This window comes from Electrona antarctica (genome assembly GCF_951216825.1).
Source record: "Electrona antarctica genome assembly, chromosome: 2".
Taxonomy (NCBI): Eukaryota; Metazoa; Chordata; class Actinopteri; order Myctophiformes; family Myctophidae; genus Electrona; species Electrona antarctica.
In genome coordinates, this window is record NC_136807.1 from 44,311,710 (window position 1) to 44,329,173 (window position 17,464).

The window sequence follows — 17,464 nt, forward strand, 5'->3', positions numbered from 1 at the left end:
CTACAGTAGGCCAATGTCTTTCTGGAGTTATGTGCAATCTCCTCATCTTGTCTTCGTTTAAGGATAAACCCGACACAACACTCTTAATGTCAACTCTGCCGATCGGGAGACCGCAACGGGAGATATAGGTTACCAGCACACCAGTTTACTCATATAATACTCAGTCACTCCATAAACGTTCATATAATTGACAGCCATCATGCACTGGCTATCTATAATCTGTCTGTCATAAACCTTGTGTCACGGACAACAGTAACAGAGGACAGTGACAGAGGAGCTTGCAAAACAGCAGCTGTGCCAGGGCTGGGACAGGACAGGCAGCGAGGCGAGAGGTGTTTGGAAACTATTCTTATTGGCTTTCCATACGAACTTGGTCGTATTCCAGTTATTCATGTCGTAAAATCGAGGCGTTTCAAGGAATATTAAAGAGCGTGTTATTTAAATGATGGTCGATTTCAGCCATGACATTTATCAAAGCTCCGACCAAAAATACGCAAGGATCAGCTGTTTACGATCACTTCATAAATGCTGTGCCGACGGGAGCATACGCCAAAACCCACACTCAAATTTAAGGCAGACTTTACACTCCTAAGTGCTTGTTATCATGTGGGACACATGCTGTTGTTTTTACCAGCTTGCGCTAAGCTCAAGTCTGCAATGAGTCTGCAATGAGTCTGCAATGCCTTCCCATACAAGCGTAAGAGTTGTCACCCAGGGGCGTAACTAGCGTGGCGCAGACAACGCAATTGCGTTGGGGCCCAAAGGCATTTGGGGCCCACGGCCGCCCATCCGTACCGTCGGTAAAATAAAATTATAAATACATAAAATGACAGTTGACCAAAGTTTGGCGGAGCCCGGTGGTGGCTGCTGCTAACACACACGTGCCCGCCCCCCATCAGCTCTGGTGGAGTGTAGGGTAGGCTGATAACGTGGTTGTTCAAAAGACTAAGACTAAACCGGGCGGCTGTGGCTCAGAAGGTAGAGCAGGTCGTCCAATGATCCCTGGATCGGCGGTTCGTATCCCGGCTCCTCCTGTCCACATGTCGAAGTGTCCTTGGGCAAGACACTGAACCCTACATTGCCTCCAATGAGTTGGTCGGTGTGAGCACCATTGGTGTGTGAATGTGGGAAGTGAGGACGCTGGCGTTGACTGTTCGCCGCTTCACCTCCCAATGTATGAATGAATGAACCATTGTAAAGCGCTTTGAGCACTTGGAAAAGCGCTATAAAATGCAATTCATTATTAAACCAAAATCTGCTGAAAATGTAACACTGCTATGAGTATACTGTATGTACAGTTATGACAAAGCTACCCCCAGCAGACAGTGGTGAAACTGTACCACAATCCAGGAGTGGTGTTAGTAGGCCTATCCCTAGGCCTTTGATTGTTTAATGGAATACTTTATCAACATGTTTGTTAATAGAAACAGTAGAAACTAAATTATTCTTGGTTTGATTTTTGTAGCCAGGAGGATATCCCAGTCTGTCATCAATTTAAAACACCCTCTTATAAACTGCATGTTTTCATTACGCCACAAACAAAAACAACATCAATAGGTTCAGGGCATTGACAAGTAAGATTTTTTTTTCTCCGTCAATGATCGTAGTAAGAGTTTATTCCTCTGGTGGCCAGCTCGGGATGTTATGCCTGTACCTCAGGCTAGGGGTTTAAATGGCAATATCTGTTGTGCTGTTGGAATTAGAAAAAGATGTGGCACTTCACACTCTGTGTCAAGAAATAATTGTCAGGTGTGTGCGTGTGTTGTGTGTGCATGAGTGTGTGTCTGTGGCTATGGCTGTGCATAGAAAATGTGCATCTGCAGGTGCTCTGTGCTGTCACTAGCACCAGGGCGCCTCGTTGGCTTTGAAGAGTATTCTGCTGAGTCAATTCGCATACAAAACAGCTCCAGACGACGGTGTCTCAGTAATTAAGGCCTAAAGAAATGGCAACAAAGCCTCCCTTTTGTCTTACATCTACACAATGAAATCCTCAGTGTTAATTTAACTTATACGGGTCCATGTGCTACCAAATGTACAGTTAAAAACGGATAAATGAACACGGAGGACTCTACAGTGGGGTTTTTTTTTGCTGTGGAGAGCCCATCAAGGAAAATGGCAAGGAATTGGAAAAGTAACTCTGTGAATGAATGTTTTTAAAAGAAGATTGCTCTGTGTCTGCTGTCTCCAGCCATATGAATGTGCAATGTGAGTGTGTGTGGACATATGGATATATGACCTGACCTTCCTAATGGACAGTGAACTGCATGTCTTTCTGCATGTCTTTCTACTTTACTCCTGCGTGTGTTCTCTCTCTCTCTCTCTCTCTCTGTGTGCGCGTGTGCGCATGTGCGCACGTACGTGTGTGTGTGTGTGTGTGTGTGTGTGTGTGTGTGTGTGTGTGTGTGTGTGTGTGTGTGTGTGTGTGTGTGTGTGTGTGTGTGTGTGTCTCTCTCTCTCTCTCTCTCTCTCACTCTATGAGGAAATTGAGATTTATCTGTGCCCATCCCCCCCTGAATATAACACTGAATGCTTTGTATCCATCTTCTCTGCCTCTCTATTAGCCATTGCTCCAGATTTCTCCCAAAATCTGCTGAAGGCCCAAACTCTGGCCCGTCAGGGTGGTGATGTGCTGATCGAATGCAGGCCCAAGATGTCTCCTCGGGGCATGATTTCCTGGAGGAAGGGGAAGGAAGCCCTGAGAGAAAACCACAGGTATATGGTTTTACTTGCTTTGCAGGAAGCAGTGTGGAGCCATGGATTGCAGTTGAAAGTCACAGATTCCTGGCTCCATGATTGTTGAAGTCAGACTTTTTTTGTTTTACTGTGAGCTTGATGTACTACTGCTGTGCTTTCGTTCCATATCAAAGAGTTTTATGCCAAAGTTTTCCCTCAAACTGAAGCTCTGGAAACCGCAAAGAATGTTCTAGTAACTAACTGAGAGAAGACAATGTTGTGGCCTGGACCGCTGGCGTAGCACACTAGCGGTCCGGACACCTACAGGCTCCTGACAGCGCGTTGCAGGTTCGAGTCTCGTTCCTTTGGTGCGTGTCTCTCTCCGTCTCTTGAAGCTGACACAATGTGTAGCATCAAGAACTTGTACATCGGCTATTTTCAGCATAGGAGTCCTTCAAGCGAGAACGAATGAATATAGAAATGACGTGGTGGAACGCAGGAAAGAGGACTTCCACCATGGGTATAACTGTGAAAATGGATTTGGGCCTAACGCTTTATTTGCAGTTTGATATTTGACCAGCTTTTACCACTGTAAAAAACGGTTTAGGTCGAGTGCTTTATTTGCTTTATCTGCTATTTGAGCAGTTTGATATATTCCAGCATTCCACACTTGATATTCATAGTGACCCACTGTGAAGAACAGAACCACAGCACGACGCAATACAATTTGAATTGCATAATGCATTCGACACTCCACCACTCTTGCCCAGCCATGTACATTTCTCCCCCCGCTGCTATGCTGTTCCCTCCTCTCTCTTGGCTGCATGCAGAGCTGCTTTTCTCCACTGTTTACTTAACCCATTCTGGGCGGGAACCCCTTTTGGTGTTTTAAACATTGTTATAATTTAGCTATTGAAAAATAACAGATCGGTCTGCTATTTTAGAAAAATCATGAAAATATTTATTTCAGAAAACTGGAGGATTTAGAAGATTTTTGTTTAAATTTTGAGGTCAGTAAATGTCTTCTACATCCTGACAGTTTTCTGAAAAAGCTGTTTCTATGTCAATCGTTCTTCGAGTTTTCAAAATAGCTATTTTTCAATAGCTAAAGCATAACATAATGCTAACACCAAAAGGGGTTCCCGCCCAAAATGGGTTAAGGTAATTGGCCGTTCCTGGTCCAAGGCACATGGATCGATGCGCTGATCCGTCCGTTCATTAGCAGGGTGGTAAGGCCCAGAGGGTTGCTACAGCACTCTACAGGCTATGATCCAGGCTACCATTGAGACACGGAAGACACTGGCGAATACCTCCAAAAGCAAATAATCAATTCCTGGCTCCATGATTAGCATATCCTCCCCGAACCTCTTCTGCCTTAGTGGTGGTGGCAGTGCCACTAGGGAACCTAGACGAACATCGTGTTTCATTACAAACCAGGTTAATTGTGGAATAATACATTACTCTTTGTAACAGACTGAACAGGCAAAGGGACAGGGTCAGGCTGAACAAGAAAGGAGGAGGTGTAAAACCTTTTTAATGAAGCAGGGAAAATGCATTCTCCTGTGCAGGGGTGACGCTGGTCAAGACAGCAGTGGGTTTGTCATAGTTAAATGGTACAGTAAAAGGCCTAGACTACTGTTCTTAACTGTAGATGTGCTTTTAAGATATTCAGAAAAAAAAGAAAAATGGAAGCAATGTGTGATAAGAGATGACTCACACGCATCAAGTGTCGCACGCACGCGCACACACGCATCAAGTGACGCACACACGCACACACGCATCAAGTGACGCACGCACACACACACACGCATCAAGTGACGCGCACACACATCAAGTGACGCGCACACATCAAGTGACGCACACACACACATCAAGTGGCGCGCACACATCAAGTGACACGCACACACACACACACACATCAAGTGACACGCACACACATCAAGTGACACGCACACACACACACACACATCAAGTGACACGCACACACATCAAGTGACACACACACACACACACACACATCAAGTGACACACACACACACACACACACACACACACACACACACACACACACACACACACACACACACACACACACACACACACACACACACACACACACACACACACACACACACACACACACACACACACACACACACACACACACACACACACACACACACACACACACACACACTAATGATGCCAATTTTAGTCACAGGCAAGTGCAGCCATTTCAAAGTCCTATTTTCTTGCCAGACGCATCTGAACACACAATCAACTCAACTTCAGTTTATTGTCATCACACGTTTACAGATAAGTGGGTGAAATTATATTTTGTGCAAGCTAGCCACAGATTTTAAACAAAATGTGCAAAATCATCATTGAATTTTGTTTTCAAATCAGAAAAATGATTGCTTTTTTGAAAATGTTTTTTTTAATGTTTAAAAATAATAATGAAAAACAAAATGTAGGAAACAAAATATAAAGGGACCCACAAAAATTACTCTGTGACCCACAATTGGGTCCTGACCCACTGTTAGGGAGACCTTGCCTTAGTCTGTCCGATGGGCCTTGGATGCTGCTGCATTGGCTGCCTGATGGTAGCAGCATGAACAGATTGTGGCTGGGGTGGAAAGTGTCTTTGATGATGACGCCGTGCTGGGCCATCCACACCACCTCTGTAGTGCACTGCGGTCATTATAGGGCGGTGCTGTTCGCATACCAGGCAGGCAGCTTATCAGTTTCCAACAGTGGGTCGGGACCCATGTGTGGGTCGCGGATCCATTTCCGTGGGTCGCAAGTGAATGTATCCCCTTATTTTTTGGTTTCATAATATTGCCATTATTATTATGTAAAGAAATCGAAGGATTGTGCATGCGTGCGTGCGTGCGTGCACGTTTAACTCCAATGCGGCCCCAATTAGCTGACCCAGTGTGAATGACCCCAATGATCTGCAGGGGTCAATAGGTCAAAAGCCACTGCTCTAGAACTCTAGGTGCTACTGTAGAACGTATTGAAGATACGGTCGGGGGCTCACGCTAAACCTCTTCAGCCACCTGAAGCCGTACAGGCATTGTCGGGCTCTTTTCTCCACGTGCACGGTGTGCGCCCTTGGCCCATGTGATGTCCGACCTTGGAGATGTGTCTATGTACGCAGAGGAACTTGGAAGTCGCTGCATGGCCTCTCCACACTGTGACACCATTGATGGAGATGGGCAGAGCCACTGAGTTACGACAGAGTTACGACATCTCCGTTCACTTCATGGGGCCAGTCTAATGGTGGCCCCTGGCGGCTATGGGGAGCATAGACGGGGAGCCGAAGTGTGACAAAGCCCTGGACCGGAAATTGACGGAATGCATTGGAATCTATGGGAGTTGTGTTGACAAGGCATGAACAAACATCATTTTCTGATGACCGTTGTAAAAAAAGAATCTATGCAGATTATTATTTTCAGATACCTTGTTAATAGTTGTCATGTTGCATACATAGTACATACCTAATGGCTATTGCTCGATGAAAACTAGCGCTCGAGCATTCAGTTTCTGCCCCCTCAATGACGCAACTCTCTCATCTAAACGGCGCTGGAGATGGGCAGAGTGCGTGCGGTCTGCTCCGCATCCTGTGTAGTTGACGATCAGCTCCTGGGTCTTCTTGACATTCAGGGCAAGGTTGGGCAAGGTTGTTCTAATGATGCCACACTGTTTCAGCGCTCTGACCTTGTCCCTGCAGGCTGTCGTCTTCTTCTTCTGGTTGATGATTGGACCCATCACTATCTGTCATGCGGTCAGCACACTTGACTTGATGACGTCCTAACTGTGCATAACCACAAAGTCATGGTTGTGTTGGGGAGTGGAGGAGAGGGCTTGGCGTGCAGTCATTGGTTGTGTTGGGGAGTGGAGGAGAGGGCTTGGCGTGCAGTCATGGTTGTGTTGGGGAGTGGAGGAGAGGGCTTGGCGTGCAGTCATTGCAGTGGTGGAAAAAGTACTCACATTTGTTTGCTTGAGTAAAAGTATCAATACTGCAAAGTAGAAATACTCCGTTACAAGTAAAAGTCCTGAATTCAAATGTATTGGCATCAAAATGTTCTTGAAGTACCAAAAGTACCAAAAGTAAAATAAAATAGCCGGCTATTTTCAAATGGCCGAAATGTATATAGGACTTAAGTGGTTAAAGTATGTTTTGTAATAATAATCAAAATCTAAAAGTAACTAAAGTTTGCAGTTTGCACTTATACTTCAGTACAGTACATTATATTTCAGTAAGTAAATGTACTTTCAAGTTACTTTATTACCACCACTGTCGGCATGCAGCCCTGGGACTGCGAGGTTCCATGTGCTGAGGGTCCCCATTCCCATTCTCATCACCTGCCGACAGGTTCCATGTGCTGAGGGTCCCATTCCCATTCTCATCACCTGCCGACAGGTTCCATGTGCTGAGGGTCCCATTCCCATTCTCATCACCTGCCGACAGGTTCCATGTGCTGAGGGTCCCCATTCCCATTCTCATCACCTGCCGACAGGTTCCATGTGCTGAGGGTCCCCATTCCCATTCTCATCACCTGCCGACAGGTTCCATGTGCTGAGGGTCCCATTCCCATTCTCATCACCTGCCGACAGGTTCCATGTGCTGAGGGTCCCCATTCCCATTCTCATCACCTGCCGACAGGTTCCATGTGCTGAGGGTCCCCATTCCCATTCTCATCACCTGCCGACAGGTTCCATGTGCTGAGGGTCCCCATTCCCATTCTCATCACCTGCCGACAGGTTCCATGTGCTGAGGGTCCCCATTCCCATTCTCATCACCTGCCGACAGGTTCCATGTGCTGAGGGTCCCCATTCCCATTCTCATCACCTGCCGACAGGTTCCATGTGCTGAGGGTCCCCATTCCCATTCTCATCACCTGCCGACAGGTTCCATGTGCTGAGGGTCCCATTCCCATTCTCATCACCTGCCGACAGGTTCCATGTGCTGAGGGTCCCGTTCCCATTCTCATCACCTGCCGACAGGTTCCATGTGCTGAGGGTCCCGTTCCCATTCTCATCACCTGCCGACAGGTTCCATGTGCTGAGGGTCCCATTCCCATTCTCATCACCTGCCGACAGGTTCCATGTGCTGAGGGTCCCATTCCCATTCCCATCACCTGCCGACAGGCCAGGTGGTGGTGGAGGTCACTATCCAGCTGCATATGGGTCAGTTGTACATTGAATGCTGAGCCACAAACAGCATTCACACACACAGCAGTTAGGCTACTCCCCTCCCGGGGAGAAATAGGACCATGGCAATTGCAACACTCACTTACTTATCCCCATTACGCCGGCTGGCAGCAACAAAGTTCCTCCACTTGCCATCTTCTCTATGGTCCCCCAGCTCTGATGTTGTTGCTGGAGCTCTACGCCATGTCATTTTAGGCCTCCCTTTCTTCCTCTTGCCTTCTGGGGTCCAGTGTAAGGCCACTCTTGGGATCTTGTCCATTCTGAGGACATAGCCAATCCAGATCCACCTACGTTGATCGATTATACTGTGCATGTTTTCTTGTTGGGTGATGTTGAGGAGGTTATTGTTTGAGATGTCTTGGTCCAGAATATACCGTATGCAGGATTATGTGCAGGCATGATGTATGGAATTGGATGTCATTTTCTGTGGTTTTCCAGCATTCTGCACCGCATAGCAGTGTTAATCGTACGCAGCTTTGGTAGATCCGGAGTTTTGTTTTGGTGCTGTATTGATTTGATTTCCAGATTTGCTAAAGTCTTATGAAGGTTGTGTATGCTTTGTTGATCCGGTTTTGAATGTCATCACTAGAATTGTGAATTGCATCACTAGAGCTAAGATATGCGAATCGCCATGGGTCCAGCATGGCAGGTAAAATGGAACAAATTAAGTCCCAACTGTTAATTGAGGTGTAGGCGACAGGACTCTGTTTATATCTCGTTTTCTGGCGAGGTCGCTCATATGTCATAAGCCACCCACTGTTCAGGTTAAATGTTTTCTGTGATGCTATTTGCTATGGCACATTCCCATTTTTGTGTGTGGATGTTCAACAGACTCTTTGTCCAGCCTGCACTCATTCAAGTTGTCCCTGACATACTGTAACTAACACACTTGTAGTGTTGACGTGTGTCACTAACGCTCTGGAAGTCACAAGATAGCACAAGACAGCAGCACACAGAGAGACACGTGCAATACATGCCACCCTGGGGGAGTTGAAAAACAATCTTTAAGCCCACGGGAACAATACCCTGGGAGAGGCAGAGGTTGAAATGATCAGCAGCTCAGAACACTCCCACCAGCTGGTCTGGACATGCTCTGGGGACACGGCCCGCGATGCCATCATCAGGGCCTGCAGACTTATGGTCGTTCACGTGCTTAGGAAGCCTCTGTGCACGTCAGTCACTGAGAAAATGTAGTGGGCTGGCCTCCTCGGGCGGGGCCATCTCCGGCTGGTTGTGTCTGTTTACATCGAGCCGAGCAAAAAGGGTCGTCATCTAACAAGCGAGTGAGGTAGAGGGGCTTTCTATACACTGTTGGTTCTCCCTCTGAAGTCTGTTATTGTATTTAACCCCCAGCCACATACTGTGCACACCTTTCTTACGGTTCTCTGGAGGACATGCAGGGATATCAATACATCCATCTGCCATAATCCCAGAGCTGTAGGCAATATTGCGCACGTGAAGTGCTGCAACAAAAGTCACCGTTAATCCATGGTTTCTTTGGGATATATTAGAACTGACTTCATTCGAACAATGAAACCTATGTTCTTCCTGATAAATCCTGTGACTGTGTAGGCTACTTGTTGACATAACTCTCAGAGAACCATGTCATAACAGTTATTTGACCACAATGTCAGGCATCGAGTTAAAACCTAGAACTGCCGCTGAACAAAATAACATCTATACCTTTCTATAAAGCATGGTAGTGGTAGTATTAATATGGGTTCTGATTGCTCTACTGCTTCATAATCTGGTCATCTTGCTAGGAATCATCCATGAATTCTTCACTCCAACAGAGGATACTTGAGATAAATGTAGGGGCATTTGTCAAAACCCTGAAGCATACCTTGACCTTTCAATGTGACAATGCCCTAAACCTAAACCTTAACAAGAGAATCCACAAAGGATTGGCTGAAAAAGAAAGGAATGTAAGCTTATAGAATTGCCTGCAAGTAAAACCCTAGACCCTATAGGTTGAAGGAGTTCTGTACTGAAGAGTAAATCCCAACCAGTTGATATACAGTAAGAGACTTAATAATGTATAGGCTATCTGAGGCATTATAGGTGCGCTTTCATTTTCCATAATGTGTGGATACTGTATTTCTCTTCATTACATGATGGCAAAGTATAATAATATATTAATTTTTAACTTGAAATAGATGATGATTTATTTATTTTATTACAGTCAATAGTGTTGAAAATATAATTAGGTTACCCAAGTAACCCAACACACACACACACTAGGGCATTCACTAAAAAATCGATCGATTATCGATTTCATTAACACAAGTCGATTCAGGAGAAGTCGAAAGTTTCGAAAGTTATTTCCCTTTGCATATATGCACCGGAGCGCACTCGCCTATTAGTTTGCATTGCATTCAGAACACGCCCTTAATTAAAAACCAACTGCAGCTGTGTATGTGGCGCTCAGCGCTGTCCCACTATTGACTGGCTGAATTTGAAGTTTGAATTTGTGTCAGAGAAGTAACAGATAGAAGCGCGCAAACTTTATCCCCAAACGATATCCCCTCACCTCCGTGCTGGAAATAAAACGTCTGGGTTTCCGAGGCTACCTCCGTGCTAACGCAGTGACTGTCCTGTTTCTGGTTTAGCTTTACGCGTGGGGCACATGAACCTCTCCGTCTCCGGTCAGTGCGGGTTGTTGTTTATTTGCATTGCTCAGAAAATAAGTAACAAACTAACATGAGAACGTTATCGAGTTGTTGGAGGAGAAGGAGGAGGAGGTTCACGTGGAAGGTAATGCAGTGCCAAACTGCTGCTGGCTGCTGTGATGATAATACAGTATATATAGACCTATGTCTTCTATATTGTGTTCTGAAGGTCGGGCTGACTGCCACTAGTGTTAATGTTATATTTTGTATTGTGTTCTCGGGCCGCTGTGTGCCAATGATGCCCCCTCTCCTGTTGTGTTCTCTTTTCTGGTCTGTGTACCAGTGTGAGACGCACACACTGTTTAGTATTTACTATTATAGTTTTATGTTTTGATAATCAGCGCTTTGCCATATAGATGATACATACACTGTGCCATATTGGAGATGCCACTGTGCGCAGTGCTTTGTTTGACAGGCTCCGTATTTGAGCGGGCGCACCTCCACCCGCCCCTGTTAAGGCCCCCCCCCCCCCCCCTCATAAAACGATAAATCGACTGAACTTCGACTTTACTGTCTGACAAGTCGACTTGGAAAAATCTCAAGTCGTTAATGCCCTAACACACACACACACACACACACACATATATATATCACCATATCAGCTCTAATTGTAGCCAGAACTGTGCATAATAATGCTACACAGAAATTTACCTTATGCAACAGTTTCCACCATTCTGTTGGATAACATCTTTATTTGTGCAGGCGAAAATCTAAGCAGGAGGCAAGGCACACCTGCTGGTACATGCAGTGAGTTAGCGGGGTTCCAAATTCCTCATTTGATCTGGGATTAATTGTTCAACGTGCTCAGCAGCTTTTGCAGTGCCTTGCCTCACGGATATCCATCTTCACCACAGTGGGGGAGCAGGAGACTTAGACGACCCCCCCCCCACCGCACACGCACGCACACCTCCCTCCACCTATACATTAGAGAAGCTAAATAATAGTGAGGCCATGGTGGAGCAAAACTCATTCTTGATACAGCTGCACCAAGGCTGAGACATCATGGTTAACAGGAGGGGATATACATTCTGTGGTCCCAGCACAGAGAGTATTTGTTGCAAATGCAGGAGTAAATGTGAGATCTCGCTAGCAAATATAGGCTGAAACACTGGAAGAAAAATGCAATCCCACACCAATTTCACATGCTAAAATCATATAAATAAATAAAGTCTGGGAGTCGATCTCCAACCAAACAACCGTACAGTAATGTGCATCATCAATGGTACACGTGGGAGAGAGAGAGAGAGAAAAAAAAAGAAAAAAAACCTTGTTCGAGATTTGATTTAACAGCCCTGCCCCGAAGAGGCTGAGCTGAATATAAGATGTTGGGGGCTTAGCATTATTGCAGCATCTCTCACAAACCAATTCCCCTGTTCCTGGCTCTTTAGCATTACTTTTCCTCCTCATCGAGATGGGCGATGCTGCTACCCACTGCTATTACAGGAGTGGCACAGCACTAATCCATCCCACTGGTTCTACTGAAATACCCATAATTCCTTCTAATCTTCCTGGGATAATGTTTTCGAGGATCTGCAGGAGAGGAGAACAAATCAACTAAGTACAAGGCGGGATCTGATTACTTAATCAAATCATGTGGTGGTCCTAGTTACAGTGCAACAGTTCATATCCCAGGCATATATAACAGGCTAGCCATATAACAGGATTGCTGTGCACTTAAACTGGGAGTGGCAAGGTTAACAATAATATGCTTACCATAATTTAATTTTGGCACGGACCGCTGCCAGCTCCTAACAGATATAGGATGTGGCACAATATTGGCAATTACATTGAAATAGGAAGTGGCACAATGTTGGCAATTAGACTGAGATATAGTGACCAAGTTCAGTGTTGTACTCAAGTCCTTTGATACCAGGAGAAGACCAAGACTTTTGGTGGTTAAAGACAAAACAAAGAGCCTAACAAAATGGTATCCAGACTGAAAGGAGATCAGGACATATTTGTCTCAAGACCAGACCAGAACTACAACCCTGACTGTGTTTATTTATTTATGTATACATCTTCCATGTATACATGGGCGTAGCTTGAACTTGACCCCAGGGGGTGCGAAACATGCGTGCGCATTCTTTTTTTACCTTTATTTTATTATTTTTGCGTTTTTTACAATGCCCTAACCCCTAAAAATGAGTTATTTAGGTAGTACAGCAGCACACACACACACACACACATACACACACACACACACACACACACTACAGCCGTACAGCGAGTCATCATTTCATGATAAGAGAGATGATTACAAACTACAGTCAGAAGCCAGAAGTTACAACAACAACCGGCATTGACAGGACACTGCAATCCTGCAAGTTTGTTTATTTACCCGATTGCTGTCAGTGTTGCCTTATAGTTCACTTTAGAAAACTGCGGAAATAAGTAGGCTAGTTCATTGCAGAGGGGCGGGCTGGCGGGGGCATCTTTGTAATATGTCTCGAATGTCCACACAATGATTATAATCAAAATAGTAAAGTTTACTGAAAAGCTTCAGCAGGATAACAACACAGCGGCATGTACATAAGAGTCACAACAACTCACGTTAGTCACCCAGAGACGACCTGCTTTACGGCAGATTTGTAACCATAGTGATGCCGGTCTCTTAAAGCAGGGGTTCTCAACCCGTGGGGTACCACAATCAGTCAAATGTGGTATACATTCTTTTAACCGGTTCATTCAGAGAACATGCAACGCCAAACATGATCAGATGGATGAGCAATAAGACTGCATGCTTCAATCTGTATTCTTTTGAATATTGCAGTGCTTGTGAATATTTCCAAGTCTTTCTATTTTGCCTTTATTGCACAATCTATCCTCTTCATTTTACGGCCACTTAGTTCTTTGTTGTACCATGGAGAGACCAACCATGGTGTGAGATTACAGCCTGTAGCTCACTTTAACACCAGCCAATAAGGTCGGCAGGAAGGAAGTGCTTGTTTACTTTATCTCACTGCAAGGGTTTTATGTACCCCACAAATTTCTACCAACACCTTAATTGCCACAGAACACCCCCAGAGAGAGAGAGAGAGAGAGAGAGAGAGAGAGAGAGAGAGAGAGAGAGAGAGAGAGAGGGGAGAGAGAGAGAGAGAGAGAGAGAGAAAGAGAGAGAGAGAGAGAGAGAGAGAGAAAGAGAGAGAGAGAGAGAGAGATAGATAGAGAGAAAGAGAGAGATACAAGGCATTTCTAAAGAGGAAACAATCCCTCTATCTCCCTTCATCTCCCACCATTCCCTTCTACCTTTGATAAGGAGGAAGCCAGGCACTGGTGGCCGCATGGTTTAATGCCAAGTCTAATCCGTGTGACATCTCATATCCATAACTCTTTATTATGGTCCATTACAAAAGGAAGCCCTTGGCTCGGTTAGGAGAATATACTTCCTGCTCCCCTGGGGATGGCCGCTGTAGCAAAGGGCTAATGTATTTTAATTCTTTCAGCCTTGTAGGCTTTAGCAGACCATTCTGTTCGTCTTGGAAGGTCTAGGCTGCCTCCTAGGGATCTTTTTAGAGGAGGGGTGTTGTAAGATCTTTCTGAAAAGCGTGTTACTGTGTGTCTGAAACATTGGCTCAACCCCATCACACCCTCCTGAGCAGTTTAGATTAGAAGATGAGAGGGGAGCTTAGAGTCAGGATTTGCTGGTATATGCATTTTCAGTGGACTAATTAATTTCGAAGGATGTTAAGTAGAGTCAGGAAATTCTGATAAAAATACAGTTGATGGGCAATATCAGAGAATGAGGATATAATCGAGACATGCCCTTTGTAATTGGTGAATTTTACAGTGCATTCTTTCCCCGGGAGGAAAAAAACACTTGTGTGAAGTACTGTACGTTGTTATTACCGCCCTAAACAACCATTAAAGTCCATAGACTTGGATTGTGACCAGTAATTTGAATTAGGCTCCAAACAGTCATCACCGAACAGTTGCAGCAACAACTGTTCTCTACAAGATGCACACTCCCGGCTGTCCAGTGGCCCTCAAAGCACTCCAGAGGGTACTACCAAGCCACGCCCTGGAAACCCCCAAGTCAAACACCAAATGCCTTGATAGGAGCTTTCTCCACTCTGCTATAAGGATATGGAACAGCCTTCCCCCTGCGGTTGTTGGAGATATTACATCTAGCAGTGTTCACGCCTTCAAGAAAAGGCGTGAACACTGCGCACCAAACACTCCTCAGTATGTGACTGTAATCTCACAAAGCTCAAGGACTGTTATTCATCCAACATTCAGTTTACACATACGCCTGACTGAGTACTGTAGCTGCAGATCATTGATAGGCTCTTTGAATGTGTTTTTCTCATAGCCTGTATCTGCTTAAGCTTAATAAAACAAAAACAAAAAAACATTAAAAGTCCATAGAATTGTTTGCCACATGACGTAATTTCAGAAAGCCATGCATTGGAGGAGCTAGCGCCCCTCAAAAACCTGCTTCGGTTTTACCTCTGCTATTATTCAACATTTAGAGTCCATATTTTGAAAGTCTATCCTTTCCTTTCTTGAGGTAACCGTTAGTTCTTCGAGATGAAAGGAATCACAAGACATGTTCCCATGGCAACCATCATGAATACTGCATATAAATCTTCTTGTTTACACATACTGAATGCCAATGATTCTACGCCATTAGTATGCCTTTCTATCAATTATCTCACACCATCAATTGGTAAGGCACCATCTGTATTCATGAATAAGAAATGTTAGCGGTTATTGTTTGGCATGGGCCAAATTAATTAGTAGCACTTCAAATGTCCTAGTTAAGGGCTTGTAGGGTGGTTTATTGGCTGTTTTTAGGCAGTCACCCGAGTCAAACTAATTCAGAGCTGGGTGTGAATCAAGTTTTTGTGCGTTAGTTTTTTGTGAGTTAATTGATGCACGCATGATAAATCAGCCATCCCCAAACATACTCGAGGAGACCCTTGTTCCAGCTGCTCTGTCTTGTACCTCCTTATTTCTGGGGTGTTGTTGGTTTTATCCGATGCATGGCATGTTGTTGTTACTGTATCTTTATGCACTTATCATTATTATGGCTATAAACTGGTTTTACATCAGGAGGACCCGGATGTCGCTTTGGACAAATTCAGAATCAATATGATAATATTCCTCCATCATACTGCAATGTAAAACGTTTTTAAATGCTGAATCCTATTTGAGCGGGACAATTGAACATGTGTTGAGAGCTTGCTTCAAAGGCAATCTACACCAGCCTATGCAAAAAGACACATTTTGACACACAGAATCCATCGGGAAGTATTGTGTCAGATTCTATATCCTCCTCTGAATAATAGGATTCAGGGGGAGAAATCGGCAAAGTTTCACTATAGTTATTCTGTCTCTGTAGACTTTTTCCAGAATATGTCACATGTATCATCAAGATATATCCTCATCCCATATACAGCTCAGTGGCCTTGTGGTTAGAGTGTCCGCCCTGAGACTGGGAGGTCGGGGTTCAATCCCCGGCCGGGTCATACCAAAGACTCTAAAAATGGGACCCAGTGCCTCCCTGCTTGACACTCAGCATCAAGGTTTGGATTGGGGGTAAGTCCCTGCGACATACTAGCGTCATGTCCAGGGAGTGTACTTGTACATCAAGCTGCCTCACGCTACAGAAACAGGAGATAGGCTCCTGCCCTATATGGGCCTCATGGCTCGGCAAGGCTACTTACTACATATATGGTCATCAACTGAGTTCTAGTTTTATTTCTCCACTTTCATTGCATTTCGATAACTAACGTGCTCTGCACACAGAGCACGCTTTTCAGATTTTTAGCGGCGTTTCTCCATCGGTTTTCCGAAAAAACGCGCCCAGTAGTGAAGTACAGAAGTACAGAATTATAACATCAATTCATTGATTTGATCAAATCAAACAGATAACAGAAATTCTGTACCAAGCATGATCTTTAATGCTCCTTATATTATTCACCACACGAGACTACAAAGATTAAGGCAGATTGGAAATGGAAAATGTTTTCTGATGATAAGACATGAATACATGAGTGAATGGATCATATGAATCATATAGTTGCATGGCGTCTAGAGATGCCTGATGTTTTATCTATTAGACAGCATCTTTGAGCATTGCGTGTGCTCCATCAAACCATATAACATTAAACTAATTGCTTCAAACAACCTTCTGCAACAAGAGCCCAGATTTGTATCGTTACTGTACATCTCATCTCAAAATATATATATATTGTTTTTTAAAAACGAAATCTCCTTTTTTTCTTTTTCAACTTTCAACGTTTTTATTGTCATTGCCGGGGTAGACGATACTAATACATTTTATACACAAGCACAGCATAGCATCATTCGGTTCTCAGTACAAAATTCACATTGTCTCCCTAAGGAGACAGCAGCAACATTAAAAGTAACACATTTGAAAAATAATAATCATAAATAATAATACTAACAATAATAATAATAAAGTGAAGAAATGTAAACATGAAAGACAACATCTGATGGAGTAGTTCAGTCAACGGACATGAAAGAAAAAAAAGGAAAAAAAGGGAAAGGAAAGAGGGGAAGGGATATTCTATTTATCAACCAAAGAGAATGATAAATAGAATATGCGAGTTACAGAACGTACCATACATATTTCTATAAATACTGTCACATCTACCACGCATCTACCCAAATTATTGTACAATCATATCACATTAAACATTCATAATCTCTTTGTAGAAATACATCTTGGTAATGTTAAATCTCGATGCGTGCGAAGGGCGTCCATTTCTTAATAAATTGCTCATTTTGTAGCCTCACCAAATAAGTAATTTCTCTAATTTCTTTTACTTTATTCAGCCATTGTTCGTGGGTTGGAGGGTGTTTTCCTAGCCAATTTATTGTGATAGTCTATAGGCCGCTGTTAACAATATCTGGAGGAGGTACCGAAATCTCCTTTTGAC

At 44.2% G+C, this 17,464-nt stretch overlaps 1 protein-coding gene across 1 annotated transcript in view; it reads left to right on the top strand.

Annotated features, from left to right (window-relative positions):
* Positions 1-17,464, top strand: part of cntn3a.1 (contactin 3a, tandem duplicate 1) — a gene marked incomplete at its 5' end in the record, with an annotated part of 112,839 nt that overhangs the window by 61,785 nt on the left and 33,590 nt on the right. Inside the window, one exon of the mRNA XM_079515628.1 lies at positions 2,562-2,712. Within this exon, the coding sequence (XP_079371754.1) occupies positions 2,562-2,712 (151 nt within the window). The remainder of the gene's footprint in view (positions 1-2,561; positions 2,713-17,464) is intronic.